This window comes from Dromiciops gliroides, chromosome 3 (assembly GCF_019393635.1).
Source record: "Dromiciops gliroides isolate mDroGli1 chromosome 3, mDroGli1.pri, whole genome shotgun sequence".
NCBI classification, from domain to species: domain Eukaryota; kingdom Metazoa; phylum Chordata; class Mammalia; order Microbiotheria; family Microbiotheriidae; genus Dromiciops; species Dromiciops gliroides.
Genome location: NC_057863.1, coordinates 444,893,793 through 444,916,377, shown reverse-complemented (window position 1 = coordinate 444,916,377; position 22,585 = coordinate 444,893,793). Strand labels below are relative to the sequence as shown.

The 22,585-nt window shown below is 36.8% G+C and overlaps 2 protein-coding genes and 1 pseudogene across 3 annotated transcripts in view; 2 read left to right on the top strand and 1 right to left on the bottom strand.

Annotated features, from left to right (window-relative positions):
• Positions 1–6,509, top strand: part of SSB (small RNA binding exonuclease protection factor La) — a 15,242-nt gene extending 8,733 nt beyond the window's left edge. Inside the window, exons 7-12 of the mRNA XM_043996159.1 lie at positions 1,224–1,295; positions 1,753–1,795; positions 2,304–2,444; positions 2,997–3,183; positions 4,576–4,710; positions 5,198–6,509. Coding sequence (XP_043852094.1) covers positions 1,224–1,295; positions 1,753–1,795; positions 2,304–2,444; positions 2,997–3,183; positions 4,576–4,710; positions 5,198–5,286 — 667 coding nt within the window. The 3' untranslated portion in view covers positions 5,287–6,509. The remainder of the gene's footprint in view (positions 1–1,223; positions 1,296–1,752; positions 1,796–2,303; positions 2,445–2,996; positions 3,184–4,575; positions 4,711–5,197) is intronic.
• METTL5 (methyltransferase 5, N6-adenosine) lies at positions 5,290–22,585 on the bottom strand. 2 transcript variants are annotated; one of them, XM_043996160.1, is made up of 8 exons: positions 22,286–22,585; positions 19,613–19,727; positions 18,977–19,158; positions 17,233–17,315; positions 14,451–14,502; positions 11,102–11,203; positions 6,205–6,254; positions 5,309–5,387 (listed from the first exon to the last, which is right to left on the bottom strand). In XM_043996160.1, exons 1-8 carry the CDS (start codon positions 22,383–22,385, stop codon positions 5,349–5,351), a joined length of 723 nt encoding a protein of 240 aa, XP_043852095.1. In that variant the 5' UTR covers positions 22,386–22,585; the 3' UTR covers positions 5,309–5,348. The 2 variants fall into 2 exon arrangements, with proteins under 2 accessions (XP_043852096.1, XP_043852095.1); XM_043996161.1 differs by lacking the exon at positions 11,102–11,203 and having other exon boundaries at positions 5,290–5,387; positions 22,286–22,582.
• Positions 12,445–12,544, top strand: LOC122752252 (annotated as a pseudogene).

The window sequence follows — 22,585 nt, the reverse complement described above, 5'->3', positions numbered from 1 at the left end:
ATCTTTGCTATTATCATTATGGCAGCCATGGTATAGTAGAATGGTCAGACTTGAATAAGGACAACTAGAATGATGAGAATAAAAGAATAATTAAATAATTGTAAGGATTTGGGTTACACATGGGTGGATTGGGTTAATATAATAGAAATGACAGTATTGGTAATATTTATTCCAATATTAATCAAAATACCAAGTGGTTTCTTTATAACTACATATATATGTGTAAAATATTCATGTTTGATAAACCTGGAGAAAACAAAAACCAGGGGAAAGGATTTATTCTGTTGTGGAGAAAAGATGAATAGGGACAAGTTAAGTATTAGAATAAATTTCTGTATAAAAGTATATTTTAAAAATAATGGGTATATTTATGGGAATTATGGCTATTGAAATAAAAAATATTTAAGGAACCAATAAATATTAATTTGCTGCAATTTACTAATTAGTTTACTAATTCAGTTGGCAAGTTTACTAATTCACAATGAATAGTCAAAGGCTACAAATGAACATAAAAGGAAACAAATTTTCTTTCATCACTTGAAAAAATGCCTAATCTTCCTTTAGAAAATAAATTAAAATTAAAGACTACCACATACCCTTACAATTGGCAAAAATAATTAAAAGCAAAGAAACTTTAGTGCTGTCTGTATTTTATGGATCCAGGTACACATTTGTTGCTGATGGAAATGTAATAATTTTAACTTTCTGAGAGAAAAATCTGGCATATATCAAAAATATAAAAATAAATCCTCTCCTTTGATCCAAGAAATGCCAAAAATCAAATCGTTCACTGGAAAAGAAAACTTTCAACAAATAGTATTAGTAACATTGGGAGTGTATTATATGGAAGTATGGTGAAAAACAAAATAGCTCTCTGATTAAAGATCTTCACAGGGGTCTTATTTGACAATTGGCTTAATACATCATGTTACATTAATAGGATACTAGTAATTAAGATCAAATATAATGTGAAGCAATTTAAAAAACCAGAACCAGAGGACAGTATGATAACTATGAACATGTAAGAAGAATTTAATCAGTTATTTTTGCAAGAGCCGGAAATCCACACCACTCAGTTGTGTGGCCTTGGAGGTGAGACTGGGAAGAAGTTACCTCCCAGGGTTCTCTCCCAAACCAAGTGGGAAAAGCTGTTTTTTATTTTGTAATCATAGTGTTTAGTGTTTTCTCCTACACATTTAATAACTGAATTATCTGTCCTTTAGGGAAGATTACTTTGCAAAAAAGAATGAAGAAAGGAAGCAAAATAAAGTAGAAGCTAAAGCAAAAGCTAAACAGTAAGTATTGTAGAAATGAAATGTGAAACTATTTCTACCTACATTTCAAATCATGTACCAGTACCTTTAAACATATAGTATGTGGCAGATCACCTCAGAACTTGAAGTGGCCTTTGGAAGATGGCCTAGTTTTTAGAGGGAGAGTTGGTTTTGGTGGGCTCTTTTGTGAAAACTAGATCAGGCTCTGATAGTGAGCTATTTTAAGGTAATGAACCTCAAGTTTAGACAGCTTAACATGCTTGCAAGGAACATGAAAATTCTAGGATCATTTAGGGACTACAAAATTGGTCTTCATAAAGGAGAGTTTTAATTTAACTTGGTTATTGATTAACTTTGTGATTTGATGAAAATTACTTGTAAGCCTTTGTTTCTGTTATTTGTTGGACTAAGGTGTTTGAGACTAGATTATTTTTAAGATTTCCTTCCAATTTTAAAATTCATTGATGCTATTTTGTAGAGAGCAAGAAGAAAAACAGAGGCAAGCAGAAGATGCTGAATTGGCAAGTATTATGTGTTGTGTATAAAGTGTGATGGTAGTATATCTTCTGTAGTTAAATGTAACCATTCTGATTGTACCAAAGTACAATCAGAAGTACATGTACCCAAGTGAAATATTTTAACTTTTAATTAAGTATTCATAAGGTCCAAAGTCCTACTTAACTGAAGTTTTATTCTCTAAAGAACATGGTTTGCTTTAATCAGCAATATGTTATTAGGTAAATGTGATTTGTAGAAGAAAACAAGATTATAATATAAAGATTTTACAAAGAAAATTTGAGGGAAAAGGGGATAATTGTCAACTTAGTTAATACCTATTTGATTATTTACAGTTTTGAAGTCTGTGATGTCTTTTGCAGTAATTTTTGTTATTCTATTTATCTTATAGCAGACTTTTGCTTTCTTATTTTCTATACAGATGAAATGACAACCAATTTCTCTTATAATTTTAAATAAGAAACTTAATATTTTGATTTCTCATAATAATTAGTCTTATTTATGGTTCTTTAGAAATCCCTGGATGAAAAGATTGGATGCTTGCTGAAATTTTCTGGTGACTTAGATGATCAGACCTGTAGAGAAGATCTTCACACACTTTTCTCTAACCATGGAGAAATAAAGTGGATAGACTTCATCAGAGGAGCAAAAGAGGTTAGAAAAATTTTTCCCCCAGCTATTTAAAAAGCTACATTCAGTCAATCTATAAACAAGAGAACCATGGTTGCTTTTCTCTTAAAAATGAAATGTTCTCTCCCCATGGTTTGTTAGTTTTGTTTTTTTTTTTTTTTTAACTTCAGTCATGAAACATTTTCACTTGATTAGGCATTGTCCTGTGTAGGCTAAGTGGAATATAATCAGTAAGAGTTTTGAGCAGAAGCTTAGATAGGAACCAAATAAATTTCTAGTATTAGAAGCATCAGGTGGGTATTTTCCATGTCATTACTTACCAAGATCTTTAGAGCAGTAGCTTTCTACGTAGGCTAGTTTTACCAGCTTAAAATTGTTGACTGATAAGTCAATTTTAAGGAGCCCTTTGTGAAAATGGGAGTGATGTTTCATAGCTCCTAGTGTTCAAAACTGAGAAAACAGTTTTTCATTTCATTTTTTCCAGAATTGTAAAGATAGTAAAATTGCTTTCCTTTTTAAATTTATACTTAAGGATTCAGCTTAGTATGTAATACGTATGACTATTGTTTGATACAGGGAATAATCCTATTTAAAGAAAAGGCAAAAGAAGCACTGGACAAAGCCAATGAAGCAAATAATGGAAACTTAAAATTAAGGAACAAAGATGTAACATGGGAAGTATTAGAAGGAGAGACAGAGAAAGAAGCTTTGAAAAAAATCATTGAAGACCAACAGGAATCCCTAAATAAAATGAAGTCAAAAGGTAATTGGAGTTATATTGAATTATAGAATACTGGAAGTTAACACTTAGTTTGACTATTCCTTTTACAAATGAGGGAATTAAAGCCAGGTAACTGAAGTGGCTTGGAAATTTTAAAACTTGTTTTGTTGATAATATACAAAAAGAATGATGTTTTTATGGGTTTATTTTATAGTTTAAGTTAATTATTTCAACTTTTTAGCTGAGTGTCTGCAAAAACCAGTTTTATTATTTTGCTTGTGCTTTCCCTCATAGGAAAAAATCTTGGCCCAAATTAGTTTTTCAAAAGCCCCAAGCACCCATTTATATTAAAAATATTGGGACAGGGGCAGCTAGATGGCGCAGTGGATAAAGCACTGGCCCTGGATTCAGGAGTACCTGAGTTCAAATCCGGCCTCAGACACTTAACACTTACTAGCTGTGTGACCCTGCTCAAGTCACTTAACCCCAATTGCCTCACCAAAAAAATTAAAAAAACAAAAACAAAAAAATATTGGGACAAAGAAATCATGGAAAGGGGAAAGGGACCCACATGTACAGAAATATTTATAGCTGCTCTTTATGTGGTGGCAAGGAATTGGAAGTTGGGGGAATGCCCATCAATTGGGGAATGGCTGGACAAGTTGTGGTATATGACTACAATGGAATACTATTGTGCTGTAAGAATCGATGAGCAGGAGGAGTTCAGAGAAACCTGGAGGGTCTTGAGTGGGCTGATGATGAGTGAGATGAGCAAAACCAGAAGAACATTGTACACAGTATCATCAACATTGAGTGTTGATCTACTGTGATGGACTAGATTCTTCTCACCAATGCAATGGTACAGAAGAGTTCTAGGGAACTCATGATAGAAGAGGATCTTCAAATCCAGGGGGGAAAAAAAAAGAACTGTGGAGTAGATGCTGAATGAACATACTATTTCTTTTGGCTTTGGCGCTGATGTTTTTCTATTTTGAGGTTTTTCGCCATTGCTCTGATGTTTCTCTTATAACATGACTAATGCAGAAATATGTTTAATGTTATTGTGTGTGTGTGTGTGTGTGTGTGTGTGTGTATATAAAACCTACATCAGATTACCTGTTGTCTAGGGGAGGGAGGGAGAAAAATCTGAAATTGGAAAGCTTGTATAAACAAAAGTTGAACTATCTTTACATGTAACAGGAAAAAATAAAATACTTTATTAATTATAAAAATAAAAAACTTTAAAAAAAAGAAAAAAATATTGGGACAAACAAAACATTTTAATAAACAAAATCTAAAACTAAAATGTAGAATAATCTAGAATGAAGAAATGGTAGGCTTTTCCAGGAAGATCCAGGATTAAGCAATCAAGGAAGAAGCAAGCACAGGCAAAGAAAGGCAAACCTTTCAAAATCTGAAAACTTTTATCTGCAGGTCGCAAATTTAAAGGAAAAGGAAGAGGAGGCGGTAAAGCTGTCCAGGGTACACCCAATAAAGGAAAAATACAATTCCAAGGCAAGAAAACAAAATTTGATAGTGATGAAGAACAGGAAAATGGTGATGCTGGAGGTAAGCTTTATTTCTGTGAGAACTTTATGATAGCTTTTGTGATGAGTTGACTTTGGATGACTCTTCAAATGCAAAGTACCAAATTAATGGCAGAGTATCCCAACTCTTGAAACTGGTGATGTTAAGCACATTTCAAACTAAGAATTTGAATTTAAAATTAAATTTAAAATTCAGCATCTGCTTTTCCATTCCACCCTTCACCCCTGTTTATGGTTACAAATTATATTTTTGTATATGAAGAAATTTGGTACTTCAGAAGGTAAATATTAGAATTTTAGGAATGGATAATTGCCTTACTGTATGGTCCATTCAAGAATAGATTCCTTCCCCTTTCTCTAGTTTAAGAAACTTCCTGTGCTTTCTTTTGGGTCTTTGTAGAGTGAATATTTTATGCTGTGCCATCATAAGTGGGAAAGTTGGTTTATTGGTTTTGAATCCAAGGCTACTTTCTGTGTTTTGTCTGAAGGCAATTCTGTTTTCTTTATAGGATCCCTTAAAAGGACACGAGAAGAACCTGAAAAAGAAGAGCCTGCACCAAAACAACTGAAAACAGAAAATGGAGCTGGAGACCAGTAGCTTGATACAAAAATTTTTATTAATTTTAAATAAGTTTTAAGCTGTTTCACATTTGGGGGTCTTTAAAAAGAAAACCGAATTAAATCCACTTCAATGTCCACCTATAATAGAAGGAAAGACTATTTTTGTTTAACTTGTTTTTGTTATCCAGGTAGCCTTACTCAATCTGGATGGTTTTTTTATATGTATAATTTTGTTCATGATATCAAATGTTGGCATTTCAGACATCGATCTGAACATCAAAAGAAAGGTTATTTCGGTGAAGCCGAGCTCTGTAATGTTGGAAATACCAACAAATAAAACATATACTACATAAAAGGCCAAACTGTCCCAACTGCTATTTTTATAAAATTTCCTTCATTTTTAACAGAGTGGAAATCAGGCTTGCTTATTTTCCTTAACTGTAGCCATCCCCAAGAGAAGGATGGATTAAGTGCATATTTAACATAATATATGGGGGGGGGGGACAGCTAGGTGGCACAGTGGATAAAGCACTGGCCCTGGATTCAGAAGGACCTGAGTTCAAATTTGGCCTCAGACACTTGACACTAGCTGTGTGACCCTGGGCAAGTCACTTAACCTGCTCGGAAAAAATATATGTATAGATACATACACACACACACATACATACATACATACATATATATATATGTGTGTGTGTGTGTGTGTGTATCTCAATGTATAGGGTGGTTCAACATCTATGTAACAATTTACTACTACAGGTTTTTCTCCTACCCTCTAGGTAACTTGTTGGAAGAAGTTATCTACTAACTGAATATTAACTTTAACATGTTTGACTTAAGTACTTTGTTCAAATACCCACCTTTAACTTTCTATTTGTAAATAATCATGTTCTCTAAGGGCCCCATTAATTCTAAAATTATCTTTTCAGTGGTTATATCATAAACTTTAACTTACTGTTTTTTTCTTATGAAATTTGTATGATGCTGGTAGGTCATATCGTAGCTCTGGAAAAGCAAAAACAATGATTTAATTGAAAGATAGTGTTCAAAACTGGTTTAATACCAGGATTTTTCAGAAACTAGGTGCTATGGGCATTGGCTTTTACAAGTTAAAAATTGTTTCTTTCCTATGCTATATAAAGCAAAGCTGCTATAAACAAATAAGATGGAAATCCTTGCTTACAAAAGATAACATACAGGTTATTAAATGAAAACTTGGTTGTGAATGCTACAAAGTGAATAAATTTAATTTTTTCAGTACACCTAAACTGAATTTGGCAAAAAGTGTTTCAGTTCTAAAAAGTCTTTTAGCATACACTGCAATAAGTGAGATAATTAAAATATAAAGTATAAATTTAAGGGAGTGGACTAGACAGTTTCAAAGGGTCTGTCAGTTCTAAAACTCTAGCTCTGTAGCACGGTTTTTAACCTCTTCTGGGTCATGGACAACAGTCTGGTGAAGCCTTTGGTAGACATTTTCAAATGCATAAAATTATCAAAATCAGTCCAAAGGCCCCAGGTTAAGAATACCTGCTCTATACAAGGCCAATAAGCAATGGCCTAGTGACATCAATCTGTGGCTTTTTAAGAAATACAAATATTAAGTGAAAAAGCATGAAAGCTACCTTATGTAATTAGTAAACATTTAATTAGAAAAAGGTCGAAGCCTGAATCTCTGCTAGGCACTACATTAATAACTTGAGGAAAGATGAAATTAATCCAGGGTGCTATTGCTGTGACTTTCAAGGAAAAGCCAGAAGGTACAGGCTATTTCCCTTTCTAACTCCATATTAATATTAGTAGTAGATACCAGGTTGTTGGGAATGTCCCTTCCTCTAAGAACCTCAGAAGGATAAGCCCTGATTTTTAAAGCTATGGTTGTATGTAAAAGACAATGACAAGGCCAAAATTCTAGTTAAGGCAAGTTAAACATTAAGGCTTGTTAAACCATTGTGACTACTATGTGGTTCAACATTTTTTAAAAATTAGATTCCCATTAATTACCATTTACATTCCCTAGTTGTGCCAACAACGTATGTTCAGTTTCTATGTTTAGATATTTTCATCTCCACTAAGAAAATGGAGGTCTTTCCATTCTACAACTTTTAAAACTTCTTCCGGGGCAGCTAGGTGGCGCAGTGGATAGATAGAGCACCGGCCCTGGATTCAGGAGGACCTGAGTTCAAATCTGACCTCAGACCCTGGGCAAGTCACTTAACTCCAATTAAATTCTTGTTCTCCTTCCCTTTCTGATTCTAAGGAAATTAATGCCCTTTTCTCTGCCTTGATTCCTTCCCATTTTTTCTAGGCCCTTCCAACAGCAAGCTTCCACTTGATCTAATAGGTTCACATTACAAGGGAAGGACTTATTCTACCTCAAACACAACTTTGCATCTATCCTCTTTCATTCCTACCATCGCTAGAGTTCAGATCCTTCTCAGCCCTCACTGGAACAAAAAGTTTCTTAACATTCTTCTCACCTCCAATCTTAATTCTTTCTATTCTCCACACAACTGTAGGGCTGATCTTCCTATGCACAAATCAAACCACTTCACTGCTCAAAACATTTTAATGACTACCTAATTTCTTTTGAATAATAACTCCAAACTCAAGAGTATGGCATCCAAAAAGATGCCAACCTGCTTTTGTCCCCTTCCCCCTCCCCCTTTACATAATCCATGTTCCAGTAAACATTTCCTAATTAATGTTCTGCAAACATTTTTTAATTTCCAAGGTTGCTGTTCACTGACTGCATCCTCCACACTCACCCTCACTGGTTCTCCATCCAGCCTACTGTATGACTCACACTGACTCTCATAATCAATAAGCATTTATTAATCACAGTCTTTTGCCAGGTACTCTTCCAAGTGCTAGGAATAACAAGAATGGGGGAGACAAAACATATAGGAAATAATTTACAGAGGCAGAGCACTAAAAAGAGTGGTTGGGAGGGGGCAGCTGGGTGGCACTGTGGATAAAGCACCAGCCCTGGATTCAGGAGGACTGAGTTCAAATCTGACCTCAGACACTTGACACTTGCTGTGTGACCTTGGACAAGTCACTCAACCCCCACTGCCCCACAAAAAAAAAGAGTGGCTGGGAAAGGCCTCTTATAGAAGATAGCATTTTAGTTGGACTTGAGGGAAGCCAGATGAGAAGGGATAGCATTCCTGGCATGATGGACAGCCAGAGAAAATGTCCAGACCTGAGAGATGGGAGGGTTTTATTCATGGAACAGCCATGGATCAAAAAGTACAAGGGTGGGATGAGGAAATTGTAAGGTGCTAAAAAACTAGAAAGGTGGGTGGGTGAGGACTAAGTTATAAAGGGCTTTGAATCCCACCAGAGTCTTTTGTATTTGGTCCTGAAGGCTAGAGGAATAGCCCAAGTTGGGGACATGCCTTCATTAGACCTGTGGTTTAGGAAAGTCACTTTGATGAATGAAAAACGGGGAGACTTGTTATAGGGCCACCCACTAGCAGGCTATTGCAATAGTCCGTGTGTAAGGTACAGAGGGCTTTCACCAGGGTTATGGCAATACCAAAGAAGAGAAGGGGACATATTTGAAAGATGTTGCAAAGGTGAAATAAATAGGCCTTGGGAAGAGATTGAATGAGGATAATTAAATCTATGGGAATCGATGAGATGGGGCCCAGGACAGAACTCTGGGACACTTGTGGTTAATGGGTATGACCTAGATGAGGATCCAGAAAGGAGAAGTCTAATAGGTAAATGGAGAACTAGAAGAGAATGGTGTTCCAAAAACCTAGAGAGAAAAGAAAGGAGACAGTGATCAGTGTCGAAAGCTGCAGACAGGTCAGTTAGAATGAAGATTGAGAAGAGGCCATTGGATTTGATAATCAGGAGATCATGGGTAATTGGAGAGAGCAGTTTTGATGGAAGCTAGATTGTAGGGGGGTAAGAGGGAGGGAGGGGCAGCTAGGTGGTGCAGTGGATAGAGCACCAGCCCTGGAGTCAGGAGTACCTGGGTTCAAATCCGGCCTCAGATACTTAACACTTACTAGCTGTGTGACCCTGGGCAAGTCACTTAACCCTAATTGCCTCACTAAAAAGAAAAAAAAGAGTGAGGGAGGCGGGGAGAGAATAAATAGAGTGCCTGCTATGTGCCAGGTACATACTCTCGTTTCATTCTCACAACAGTCATGAGAGAGAGTGAGTGCTATTATCCCCATTTTACAGGTGAGGATACTGCAGCAAACAGGTTAAATGACTTGCCTGAAGTCAAGAGAGATGTGAAAGTGGAGCCATCTTAGGAAATTTAGCCACAAAGAGCAGAAGTGATCATTTTTTTGAGGATGGGGGAGACATGGGCATGTTTGTAGGCAAGGGGAGATTGAAGATAAGGTAGAATGTTATGAGATCATTTGTGCAGGTAGATGAGTTTGCCTTGGTAAGGAGTAGAGAGCAACCCCTTTGTGGGAGATGGGTGAAGGAGGAGAAAGTGGCAGAAGGCATCAGAATGAGATGACAAACAAGGTATTCACAATGAATGGCCTCAATTTTTTTCTGTGAAATATGAGGCAAGGTTCTCTGTTGAGGGAGTGGGGAGAAGGGGAGACAGATTTGAGGAAAGATGAAAACTTTGGAAAAGCCGGTGTAAAGAAGAATACTGACTGGTATCAAAAGCCTATCTAGCTGAGTGAGATGAGCAGAACCAGAAGAACATTGTACACAGTATCATCAACATTGAGTGTTGACCTACTGTGATGGACTATATTCTTCTCACCAATGCAATGGTATAGAAGAGTTCCAGGGAACACATGATAGAAGAGGATCTCCAAATCCAAGAAAAAAAAAAAAAGAACTGTGGAGGATAGATGCTGATTGAACCATACTATTTCTTTTGTTTTGGGTGCTGGTTTTTTTTTTCTATTTTGAGGTTTTGCATTACTGCCCTGATTTTTTTCTCTTATAACAGGATTAATGCAGAAATAGGATTAATGTTATTATGGATATATATATGTGTGTGTGTGTGTATATATATATATATGTATATGTATATGTATATGTATATGTATATATAGATAGATATATAGATATAACCTATATCAGATTACCTGCTGTCTAGGGGAGGGGGGAGGGAGGGAGAAAAATCTGAAATTGTAAAGCTTGTATAAACAAAAGTTGAGAACTATCTTTACATGTAACGGAAAAAATAAAATACCTTATATGTAAAAAAAAAAAAAAAAGAACTAGAGGAATGAGGGGGAAAAAAAAAGCCTATCTAGCAGCATTGAGGGCCCGCTTGAGGTTATACATAATTATGCAGTTGACCCAATCAGAGGAGATGCAAGATTTTCTCCACATTCATTCAGTAGTACTTGTATAGGAGTTAAGGCAGTGAAGAGTGGGAGTCAAAAAAAAAAATAATAATAATAATTAAAAAAAAAAGGATTTGGGGGCAGCTAGGTGGCGCAGTGGATAAAGCACCGGCCCTGGATTCAGGAGGACCTGAGTTCAAATCCAGCCTCAGACACTTGACACTTACAAGCTGTGTGACCCTGGGCAAGTCACTTAACCCCCATTGCCCCTCAAAAAAAAAAAAAAAGAGTGGGAGTCACCCAAGGTTGAGGCTTGGCAGGGCACAATTGGTAATATGAGGAAGCTAGGGATTGGAGGACAGTGACACTATAGAGTTGAACTGGTCTGCCAAGGGGTTAAGATGGGGAAAAGAAGAGAGTGGCTAGTACAGGGGTGATGGCCTAGAAGAGAACTGAGGAGGGAAGGAACTAGAGGTCAGAGTTTGGTATAGGAAAGCAGAGGGAGAGGTGAAAAGTCAGATTATGATCAGATAAAAAGAGTTCAGAGTGCTTAAACATAGTTGGTGGTACCTTTGTGGGTAATGGGTTTAGAGGTATGACCATCGTGAATAGGGTTTCTTAAACTTCTTCCACTTGTGACTCCATTTTCACTGGAGAAATTTTTAAGCGACCCTGGGTATATAAAATAGTATAAATAACTTGTTGCCAAATTTTTCAGAAACCCCACATTCAGTTATGTGACCCCTATGGGATCAAGACCCACGCTTTAGGAAGCTTTGATGATGAATGAGTACAGGTTGAGGAAATGAGTGGTTAGGATGTTTGAGGAAGTTGAAATCCACTAATATGAAGGCAGAAGTTGGGAAAAAAAGAAAGCTTGTAAACCATGTACCCAACCTGTTGAAGAATGAGAAATATAGAAAACAGCTAGGAGAATTTTGATTGCATGGAGGATATGGATTATATGAACTTTAAAAAAAATATTAGGATAGAGCACTGGCCCTGGAGTCTGGAGTACCTGAGTTCAAATCCGGCCTCAGACACTTGACACTTGCTAGCTGTGTGACCCTGGGCAAGTCACTTAACCCCAATTGCCTCACTTAAAATAATAAAAAAAAACATTAAATCTAAAGCAGCAATGAGGAGCAAGAAGTATTTCAACTCCCAAACTTTGATTAGTGAATTGAGGGAACTGAGTGAAAGTATAGCAATGGAAAGGGTGGCCAGGGAGGTTGGGTCATCAGGGGATAGCCAAAAGTTTCAGCGATTGCTAAGAAATGGAAGGAAAAGGAAAAGTAACAATTTAAGATGAAGGCAAGTCTGTTAACTGTGGAACTAGCATTCCAGAGGGTACAGTGGAAGGGGGAGTGGGTAGCTTTTGGTTGAAACTTTGTGGTGGAAACGTTGAGAAGAATGAGAATAAAGAAACAGGTGGTGGGGACAGGGTTTAGATATTGATCCATAGTGGTTCAGAATCCCTGGAACCTGTAGGGTGTGACCAGGTGTGAGTGCATTAATCACTTCATGGAAAATGTCACTCTTCTTCCCAGAGAAGACTGGAGAGAGATATGCGTCATGAGGTAGAATAGCAACAAGTAGTACCAAACTGCTAATTGCACATTTGCTTCAGTTGTACGACCCTTTCCCTTAAATTATATTAGGTAAGTATACTCAAAAATCTTAATTTTCAAAAACATATTCTTTTTTTTTTTGCAGGGCATTGGGGGTTAAGTGACTTGCCCAGGGTCACACAGCTAGTAAGTGTCAAGTGTCTGAGGCTAGATTTGAACTCAGGTCCTCCTGAATCCAGGGCCAGCGCTTTATCCACTGCGCCACCTAGCTGCCCCCCAAAAACATATTCTTGATAAAGTTATAATTAAAGTGTCCAATTCTGATTCATCTCAAGACAGTGTTTGCTTCAGCAGCATGTATACTAAAATTGGAACACAGGGTAGATTAGCATGGCCCCTGTACAAAGATGACTTGCAAATTTGTGAAACATTCCCTATTTTTTTTTTAATTTTTTTTTTTTTTTAGTGAGGCAATTGGGGTTAAGTGACTTGCCCAGGGTCACACAGCTAGTAAGTGTTAAGTGTCTGAGGCCGGATTTGAACTCAGGTCCTCCTGACTCCAGGGCCGGTGCTCTATCCACTGCGCCGCCTAGCTGCCCCTCCCTATTTTTTTTACTATATTTTTGTAACAAGTTTTGTTTTTCTTGTTTTCCCAGTTGTAGCTGGTGGGAGACATTGGGAAGGAAGTAGGAGGAGGATGTAGGGGATTTTTTACCACAAATAATTTTTCCACAAGGAGAAGGTAGATCTTCATTTGAATTAACACACTGAGCAAAGATTGGGGCAAATAGCTGTCACAGAGAATGAAAATAACAGGAAAAAAGCCATGTTCTGAGAGATCTGCCTCCTGGTTGCCGTCATACATTTGTCTGACTGAATAGTCAAGTGACTCAGAAACATTTTCTGACTAGGACTGATATGAATGTTCCTGCTATATTACTACTATAATCACCAAAATAATAGTATGATTTGATTACTGTTTTGCAAGGGAGAACCCTATCTTCATTTTACTTCATCTATTTCAAGTGCACACTTGGTAGTTAAGATGAAAACAAGCTAGTACAGGAATTAGGTGCTAACAGGGGCAGAAAACAAAATGGAAGGATAAGGAATTTGAACATTGTTTAATGGATTGTTTAAGCAAGAAAGTAATAATGAGGGGGCAGCTAGGTGGCACAGTGGAAAGAGCACCGGCCCTGGATTCAGGAGGACCTGAATTCAAATCAGGCCTCAGACACTTGACACTTACTAGCTGTGTGACTCTGGGCAAGTCATTTAACCCTCATTGCCCCACCAAAAAAAAAAAAAGAAAGTAATAATGAGCTACACTAGATCCTGCCCCAAGACTTCAGATCTGATAACCATATAAAATGTGCCAGATCACTCTAAGCATTTAGTGAAATATAATAATCATTGTCTTTAAAAAATGTTTAAAACATGAAGTTTTTCTCTCTTAGAAATTCAGCAACAAAAATTTAATATTAAGTATGTAGTAAATGCCAAATACTATGGTTAGCCAGGGAAGATACAAGGAAAAGTAACACATGGAACCGGAATTAATAGAACTTAAGGACTGTGAAGGGATATGATGGACACAAATAACTATAAAACAAGGCGTAATCTAAAAAAGCAGTAAAGATTTGCTCTTCATGAAGTTTAAATTGTTTTTTCACATCAGGGAACACAAAGAAGGAAAAGCCACCTTCTTTTATCTCCTGAAATTTTCTTTTACTCAAGCTTATCCTGAAAGATAAGCTTTGTACATAGTTCGGCTTAGGGAATCAGAATGCCATATAAGAATTCTGTCTAGGGCAGCTAGGTGGCACAGTGGGTAGAGCACCAGCCCTGGAGTCAGAAGAACCTGAGTTCAAATCTGACCTCAGACACTTGACACTTACTAGTTGTGTGACCCTGGGCAAGTCACTTAACCCCAATTGCCTCTCCAAAAAAAAAAAAAGAAAGAATTCTGTCTAGCCAAATCCTCACCAAACCCCTGAGCCAGGCCTAATTTATTACATTGCAAAATAGATCTTGTATACCTTCTCTTCCCAGTTCTTACAGAAAAATGTTAGCTATAACTAGATGTCTTTTATTAGCAATAGTATACCTGTCCTAGGGGCAGCTAGGTGGCGCAGTGGATAGAGCACTGGCCCTGGATTCAGGAGGACCTGAGTTCAAATCCGGCCTCAGACACTTACTGCTGGGCAAGTCACTTAACCCCAATTGCCTTACCAAAAAACCCAAAACAAAACAAAAAAATAGTATACCTGTCCTTCCCCTACTTCTAGCCTAAATAGGATCAGGCTTCCAGATACAGAATTATTTTAAAGAAAATTCTGGTTTCTTACCTGCTATAACATCCATCTTAATGTTCCATTCATCTGCTTTCTTTTGAATATGCTAAACATAAAAATAAAGTTACCATGATTTGGTTCATTCCATCTGAAACAAAATTTAGTTTATCATGCTTATATTAAACATATTGGAACTATTTACTGATACTATATACTCTATCAAGACTCATCTTTTTGGGGCAGCAGCTAGGTGGTGCAGTGGATAGAGCACTGGCCCTGGAGTCAGGAGTACCTGAGTTCAAATCTGGCCTCAGACACTTAACATTTACTAGCTGTGTGACCCTGGGCAAGTCACTTAACCCCAATTGCCTCACTAAAAAAAAAAAAAAGATTCATCTTTTTAAAGATTTGATTGGCTGCATGACATTTTAAAAAATATAAGAGTAGGGGCAGCTAGGTGGCACAGTGGATAAAGCACTGGCCCTGGATTCAGGAGGACCTGAGTTCAAATCCGACCTCAGACACTTGACACTTACTAGCTGTGTGACCCTGAGCAAGTCACTTAACCCTCATTCATTGCCCCCTCCCCCAATAAGAAGAGTAAAGAACTTCAATATGGCTGATAATCTTAAAAGGCATAAGGGGGGGGCAGCTAGGTGGCGCAGTGGATAAAGCACTGGCCTTGGATTCAGGAGTACCTGAGTTCAAATCCAGCCTCAGACACTTGACACTTAACTAGCTGTGTGACCCTGGGCAAGTCACTTAACCCCCCATTGCCCTGCAAAAATTAAAAAAAACAAAAAAACCCCAAACAAACAAAAAAATGCATAAGGGGCTTTCTCAAATGGCTGACAAAAACATCAGCTAACAGCGGTGAGAGAAATCAGTAGCATTATTTCAATTTATCAGTTTAAAAAAAAACAAAACCCCAACAACCTCTTAGGACATTTAGCAAAGATCAGAACCAATAGCTGTCACTGAGGACTTCCTATTGGAAGTTGATCTAACCAAAGGATAAACCATCTTGTCAAATTTTACTAGTTAGTCAAAATTAGGTGTTTTGAAGGTTGGCTTACTGATTCATTTACTGTGTAAAGAAATATAACAGGATTACTTTAGATTTAATATTTGTCTTCAAAATAACTAGCAATAAGAGGTACCATCAAGAAGAACTGTGTTGATGTCTGGCCAAAAAGTAACTATGCAAGCTTGAACAAATCACTTAAACCTCTCAGAGCCCCAGGAAACTCTCTCTATATAAATTGTCTATATTTGCCAGGGAGGTACATATTTAATTCATATAATTTATTAATTAGTAAAAATTAATAAATTTCCACAAATTACTCACCATCAGAAATACAGATAAAATCAGATCTATATTTTTAAAGTATGTAGGTAAATTTTCCTCTATAATTAGATATATGTGAATTATATCTAACTTTAAAGTAATTCCATATGATTTAACATTAGCTAGAAAACATTTAGTATTAGAATATAGTTTGATTTTAGGAAACAAGTTTGTGGGAACCAAATGAAATTTCTTTTTAACCATTTAATACTTATATCCATAACAATGGTAAAGGAAGGGTTAAGTGGTTGATTATTACAATAAGAACTAGAAGATATTAGGAGAAGATATTAGGGACATGATATATATATATAAATTGTCAATTCTGCTAAAAAAAATAAAGTGTAAAATTAGGACAAAAGTAATCTATGATACTAAGTAATACAAGTGCCATAGTTTGCCTACGTTCCTTCACATGAAAATTTTTTTTCCTTTGGCTGTTTTTCTTCTTTTTCCTCTTTCTAGTCTTTGTAGCCCAAGGAGCAACCATGAGAATCATTTAAGTTCACTGAGAGGAAAAGCTCCTGCTTCCTAATACAAAGGTGAGGAGTTAGCCATGGAATGGGTTTACCAGATGGCATCATAAGAACCCAGAAATAGTAAAGGATACAAGAATAGAAATGGAGAAAAGAGCAGGTCGAGTATAAAAAACAAAAACAAAAGACTTATACTGAGGGATATATTGCTGAAAAAATAATACATAGCCTTGGTTCTCAATGGCCTATGTATAACGTTTTGGATAAACTAATCAGTGTTCAAAAACAAGTATTTCCTGGGTACCTTCTTTTATTCCAGACTGACTGCATCAGGGTTCTAAATCTGGAAGGGGTCTTCTAGCACCCAGCATTTAGGAAGTATTCAGTGTGGATTTGACTAGCATTATCTAGAGAGAGAAGTGGGACAAGTGCTGGATTTTAAGTCAGAGGACCTATATTCAAATTCTGGCTCTGCCACTTACTATGTAACTACAAAATCAAGTTACCTCTTCAGGTCTCAATTCCTCTTTTGTAAAATGTGGGGGTTAGATTAGGTGACCTTTAAGGTCTTTTCCAGATCTCAATGTATGATCCCACATCGGTTTGGTTTTTACAAATGAAGAAAAAAAGAGCCAGAGAAATTAAGTGAGTTGCTAAAGCTCATAAAAGAGAGCCAAGACTAGAACCTAAGTTTCTGGTTCTTGGTGCAATGTGCTTTCTACTACTCCATGCTGTTATTGCCTAATTAAAGTCTCGTTAAAGTTGCTTCATTATGTTTCCTTTTCTTCTGGTACTTCCTATATATCCAAGTATTAGAGAAAACAAATTAGCCTCTGGTCTGATGGAAATCTCCATGTTATAGTGTTAGCTATTAGCTAAGGGGAATACTGCAGCATCTGGGTGTCATGTACAAAAAGTCAAATACAACAGACATCTTTGTTACTCAGGATTCACAATATTGTGAACTGTTTGGGAAACTAAAACAAAGGAAAATCTAATGGTCTGGACTTACTTCTCGGGTTGAAGATTTATGTAAGGAATATACTGCTACTCTTGCCATCTGTAGAGCAACCTTCAGAAATGACATATCCATACCTATTAAGGGAGTAAAAATTATTTATATTTATTCCTGCTGCTAAAATGGTGGATTAAAATTATTCACTAGAATTTAGAAGTACATTTCCTAAACAAAATATGCTTTTTGGGGGGAGGGTTCATAGAGGAAACCTTTATGGTTAGGCAAACTGATTGTATATTTAAAGGATAATATAAAGGTGCAGTGACAATAGCTAATAATTATATATCATTTACTATGTGCCAGGTACTATACTAAAGGCTGTACAATTATTGTTGTTATCTGATCTTCACAACAACTCTGAAAAGTAGGTGATACTATTATCCCCATTTTACAGGTGAGGAAACTGAGGCAAACAGAAGTTAAGTGACTTGCCCAGGGTAACACAACTAGTAAGTGTCTACAACCAGATTTGTAGTCAGGTTTTCTTGACTCCAGGCTCAGTGTTCTATCCACTGTGCCACGAAACTGCCTTGACAAACAGGATGTACCTCCTCTCCTTCATTTTTCTTTATCCTTTATTTAACCCTTGTAAATAGCATCCAAAGAAAACCGTGAGCAATGTTAATTCCTACTAGTTGTGTTCAGGGGAAATAGATTGGTATGACCATTTCTAAAATATCAGATGAGGCTATTAACCCCCAGATGTACTTTTTAAAAAACAAGTTATCAGCTGTCAAAATAACTGAAGATAGGGCAGCTAGGTGGCACAGTGGATAGAGCACCGGCCCTGGAGTCAGGAGTACCTGAGTTCAAATCCGGCCTCAGACACTTAACACTTACTAGCTGTGTGACCCTGGGCAAGTCACTTAACCCCAATTGCCTCACTAAAAAAAAAATAAATAAAAAAAAAAACTGAAGATAACTAAACCATTATAAGAGACTGATTTCACAAAAGGCTGATTGATTTCTTTAGTGAAAACCTGAGTTACAACAGAGGATTCAACTCACCATCACTATAAGAATGATAATGTATAGAGGTAATAAGAATTTTCTTACACAAAAAGCTGTCAGGATTCAAAACTTATTTTATCTAAGTTAAATAAGACGAAAGTAACTTAAATAGTCAAAGCCTTTAATACTGTAGATGTAAAAAATCTAATTCATAACAAGTGAATGATTGGCTTAAGGACAATAATGGCTCTCTCCCTCACTAGAAATCTTTAGACTAGATGACTACTTGTCAGGTATGATGTAGAGAAGATTATTTTTCCAAGGCAGAGTTTGGATAAGAGTAGGATTCAGCAAACTACTCCCAAGGGTCAAATCTGACCCTAGTTATGGAGGGCTAAGAATGGTTTTTACAATTTTAAATATAAAACTTTATTTAAAAATGTTATTCTTAGCTTCAGGTGGTACCCCCCCCCCCCCAAAAAAAAAGATGCAAGTGGATTTGGCCTGCTGGCCACTGAGGTCTCTAAAAATCAGTAAGTCTGTAAAATTCTGTGAGCTGTTCAGTTTTATTCACTTAATTTTTTATTTATATAAACTGGTGAAAATTAAAAGAAGATGAACAACTCAATTCCCCACAAGTATAAAATAAACTGTAACAATGATGCCTATATAAAAGACTGACTTGTCTAATGTGACTAATCACTTTCCCTAAACATTCACTAATTTCTTTTTTAAACCTCACTTCTCCATAAATATTGCACCAGAACATCTGTTTCTTTTAACTAACCTTTATTATGCTTGGTTCCAAAGGGAGGATTCATGATTATAGTGTCAAAGGACTTGGACATTGTATCAGATAAAGAACACACATTGCACTGAATCATGTCAATATTTGTCAGTTCAAACTCTGCAACATTTCTACTAAATATTTCTAAGGCATCTTCATCTATATCAAATCCAACACACAACCTGTAAATGCAAAACAAAAAGGGGCTATTTAAATGGGTTTCAAAAACAAGGGTTTATTACATCTTACAAAAGAACATGCATCATTATATTTGTTTAGTGATATATTTTGACAGGAAGGGTTTATACTCAAACAGAAAGAATAGAGGAAAGCGGGGCAGCTAGATGGCACAGTGGATAGAGCACCGGCCCTGGAGTCAGGAGTATCTGAGTTCAAATCTGGGCCTCAGTGTGTCCCTGGGCAAGTCACTTAACCCCAATTGCCTCACTAAAAAAAAAAAAAGAATAGAGGAAAGCTTAAATGTTGATGTAAAAGGAAGGTTGATTACTGGTTATTCTCTGCTATTCTTATAAAATGTACTACAACAGCTTCTTTCCCACATATTTTAATGTAGACTGGCATACTCCCATAAATGCTTCTCAGTTGGTCCCAGAAACTGTATACTGAATTACTTACCCTGCTCCTAACATTGCTGTTCCAATACTAAGCATTCCACAGCCACATCCTAGATCTCCAACCACTTTGTTTTCAATGTCATCATATGTGTTATGAATTGTATATAGCATACATGCTTTAAAAAAAAGAAAAACAAATTAGAGATAAACTTACAGGCAAGGCTGGTGATGGAAATTCAGTCTGCAAAAATGATTCTTCTTGAAATATTTTGTCTTACCTGAATCCTTCTAAGTGATGTACACAATTATTAAATAAATTACACAAAATGTGAGAAATTGCTATGTCACAAAAACCATCAAAATTAAATTACAGAACAAGCATCTATACGTTTGGCCACAGAAACTGCATCTCAAAATAATGTATCCAAAAAGGTTAGTTTTTTGAAAGTAGCATCTTAAAATACCCAAATTTTCTCCAGTGCCAGAATCAAGGCCACCCAAAACCTACTGATAACAAACTCATATTAGTCAACTGACCTCAGGGATGGTAGTCAGAAAACAGCACTGTTTCTATGATTGCTCAGGTCACTGTCAAATAAGTCACTGCTAATCATCAATGCTACATTACAAAAAAGCAGAAAAGTCCTATTGTAATTATTGGAATGGCGCCACCTGCTGGAGACTTACTGTAGGAAAGCTCCAACATGAGGAGAGGCCCTCTGAGGGCAGGACCATGCGGTTTTTCTTGGGCATCAGGAAGTGACGTTGGCACGCTGGCTCGCTCTCTTTCCTGAGGACTCTGGTGGAGAAGGGAGCTACAAATGCACTCTCCCTTTAATAGATAGATGAATCTAGGCCTTTCTCTCTTTACCAAATTCTTATTCTCCTTAATAAATGCTTAAAAGTCTAACTCTTGCTAAAGCTTATTGGCAACCACTCATTAGATATTTTAGACAGTATAGCTGGAATTTTAGCCTTTACACTATTCAAGTCTTAACAGTCATTTTTGGTGCAATGTTTGGTATATAATGTTCAAGCAGGTTCAAAGAAAACATACACATTAGCCTTGATAGATTTTGCTAATTCAAAAAGATTTATTTTATATGATAGCTAAAAAAGCTTCCTGAATAATTTCCCCATAAAAAAGCAGTGGTTTTTAGAATTGAGTTTTTGTCTTAAACTCTTTAACTTTTACAAATTAGTAGTTCTTCATATCGAGTGGGTCAAGAAGTCAACATTTATTTTAGTGCCTTAAGGCACTCTGGGTATACAAAGAAAGAAAAAAGGTATTTTTTGCTCTCAAGGAACTTGAGTCTAATTTGAGAGACAAGAAGCAAACAAGTATGTACAAACAAGATATATACAGGATAAATTGGGAGATAATCAAGAGAGAGGAGGCATTAGTATTAAGGGATGAGTGGGAAAGGCTTCTTGTTACAAGATGGGGTTTTAGCTGAGTTTTGAAGGATGCCAGCAAAGTTAGGAAAAGGGAGAGTTCCAGTGGGGGTGGAGGGCCCAAAACAATAATGTGTCCTGTGAAACTTGCTTAACTCTACTACTTACTGGTGGCAAAATATTGGGCAAGGTATTAATCTTTTTTTAAGCTTGAGTTTCCACATCTATAAAACAGGAACGATAATCTTGTATTGTTGAGGTAATTTTGCAGAGGGAATGAAGTTTGGTTGAGTTAAGAGGACAAGAGTGCAAATGCTACTTTTGATACTTGGTAGGTTTGTGACACTGGGCTAAGTCATTATTTCTCAGGACTTACTAATAAAAAAAACAAACTGCCATCTCAATTGGTGAAGTCAACTTCCTATGCCAAAATTACAGCTCCTTTGGGTATACTCAACACTTGTCCTACCTACCTCATACAACGCTGTTGCGAAAATAAAATTAGATAGGAAGTAAACTTTAGAGCCTAAAAAATGTAAATTATAAATTGTGGCATATGAATGTAATGGAAGATTATTGTGCTGTAAGAAACAACAAGCAGGTGGATTTCAGAAAAATCTAGAAAGACATATGAATTGATGCTGAGTGAAATGAGCAGAATCAGGAGAACATTGTACACAGTATCAACAACACTGTGATAAACTTAACTCTTCTCAACAATACAATGATCCAAGACAATGCCAAAGGAGTCAGGATGGAAAATGCTCTCCACATCCAGAAAAAAGAACTGTAGAATCTGGATGCAGATTGAACCATACTGTTTACACTTTTGTTTTTTTTTTTCTTTTTTGAGGTTTTTCCCTTTTGTTCTGATTCTTCTTTCACAACATGACTAATGCAAAAATATGTTTAATGTGATTGTACATATATAACCTATATCAGATTGCTTTCTGTCTTGCGGAGGGGGGAGGGAAGGGAAAGAGGGAGAAAAATTTGGAACTAGAAATCTTATAAAAACAAATATTGAAAACTGTCTCTATGGGCAACTGGAAATTAATATTTTTTATGATTAAAAAATAAGTAAGTTGTTATGATTATTAAAGGAAGCAAACACTACGGTGTAATGGAAAGAAAGCTACCCTTGGAATCAGTCAAATTTTGAATCCAGCCTCTATTAGTTACTATCAATGATTCTAATTCACTACGCCTCTCTCGGCCTCAGTTTCCTCATCCGTTCAATGGGTAGCTTTGGGCTCCTCCTACCTCTGCTTCATCCCTATGCCAAAGGTGCTACATTTTCTGACTTGCATTCGGGGCCCATGGGGACAACCAACCTTACCTGCAATGTGGGGCCTGGTCGGATACTGTTCCAGAAGTAATTTGGGGTTCTCAAAGCCATCAACTTGTTGCAGTAAACATTCCAGTTCCTTCCGTTTCATGTTTTCTTTGGGTAACGTGGGTTATACTTTTGGGGGAAGGGGGAGGGGAGGGCGGAGAGTATCAGCTTACACCGGAGAAAATACTTTTAAATCAACAAGCAGAGGGACCCAAGCTCGCAGCTTGAAGCGTCTAGTCTCCACAGCGGCGGGTACAACCGTGCGCCTGCGCCTGCGCCTGCGCCTGCGCCTCTGACGGTCCT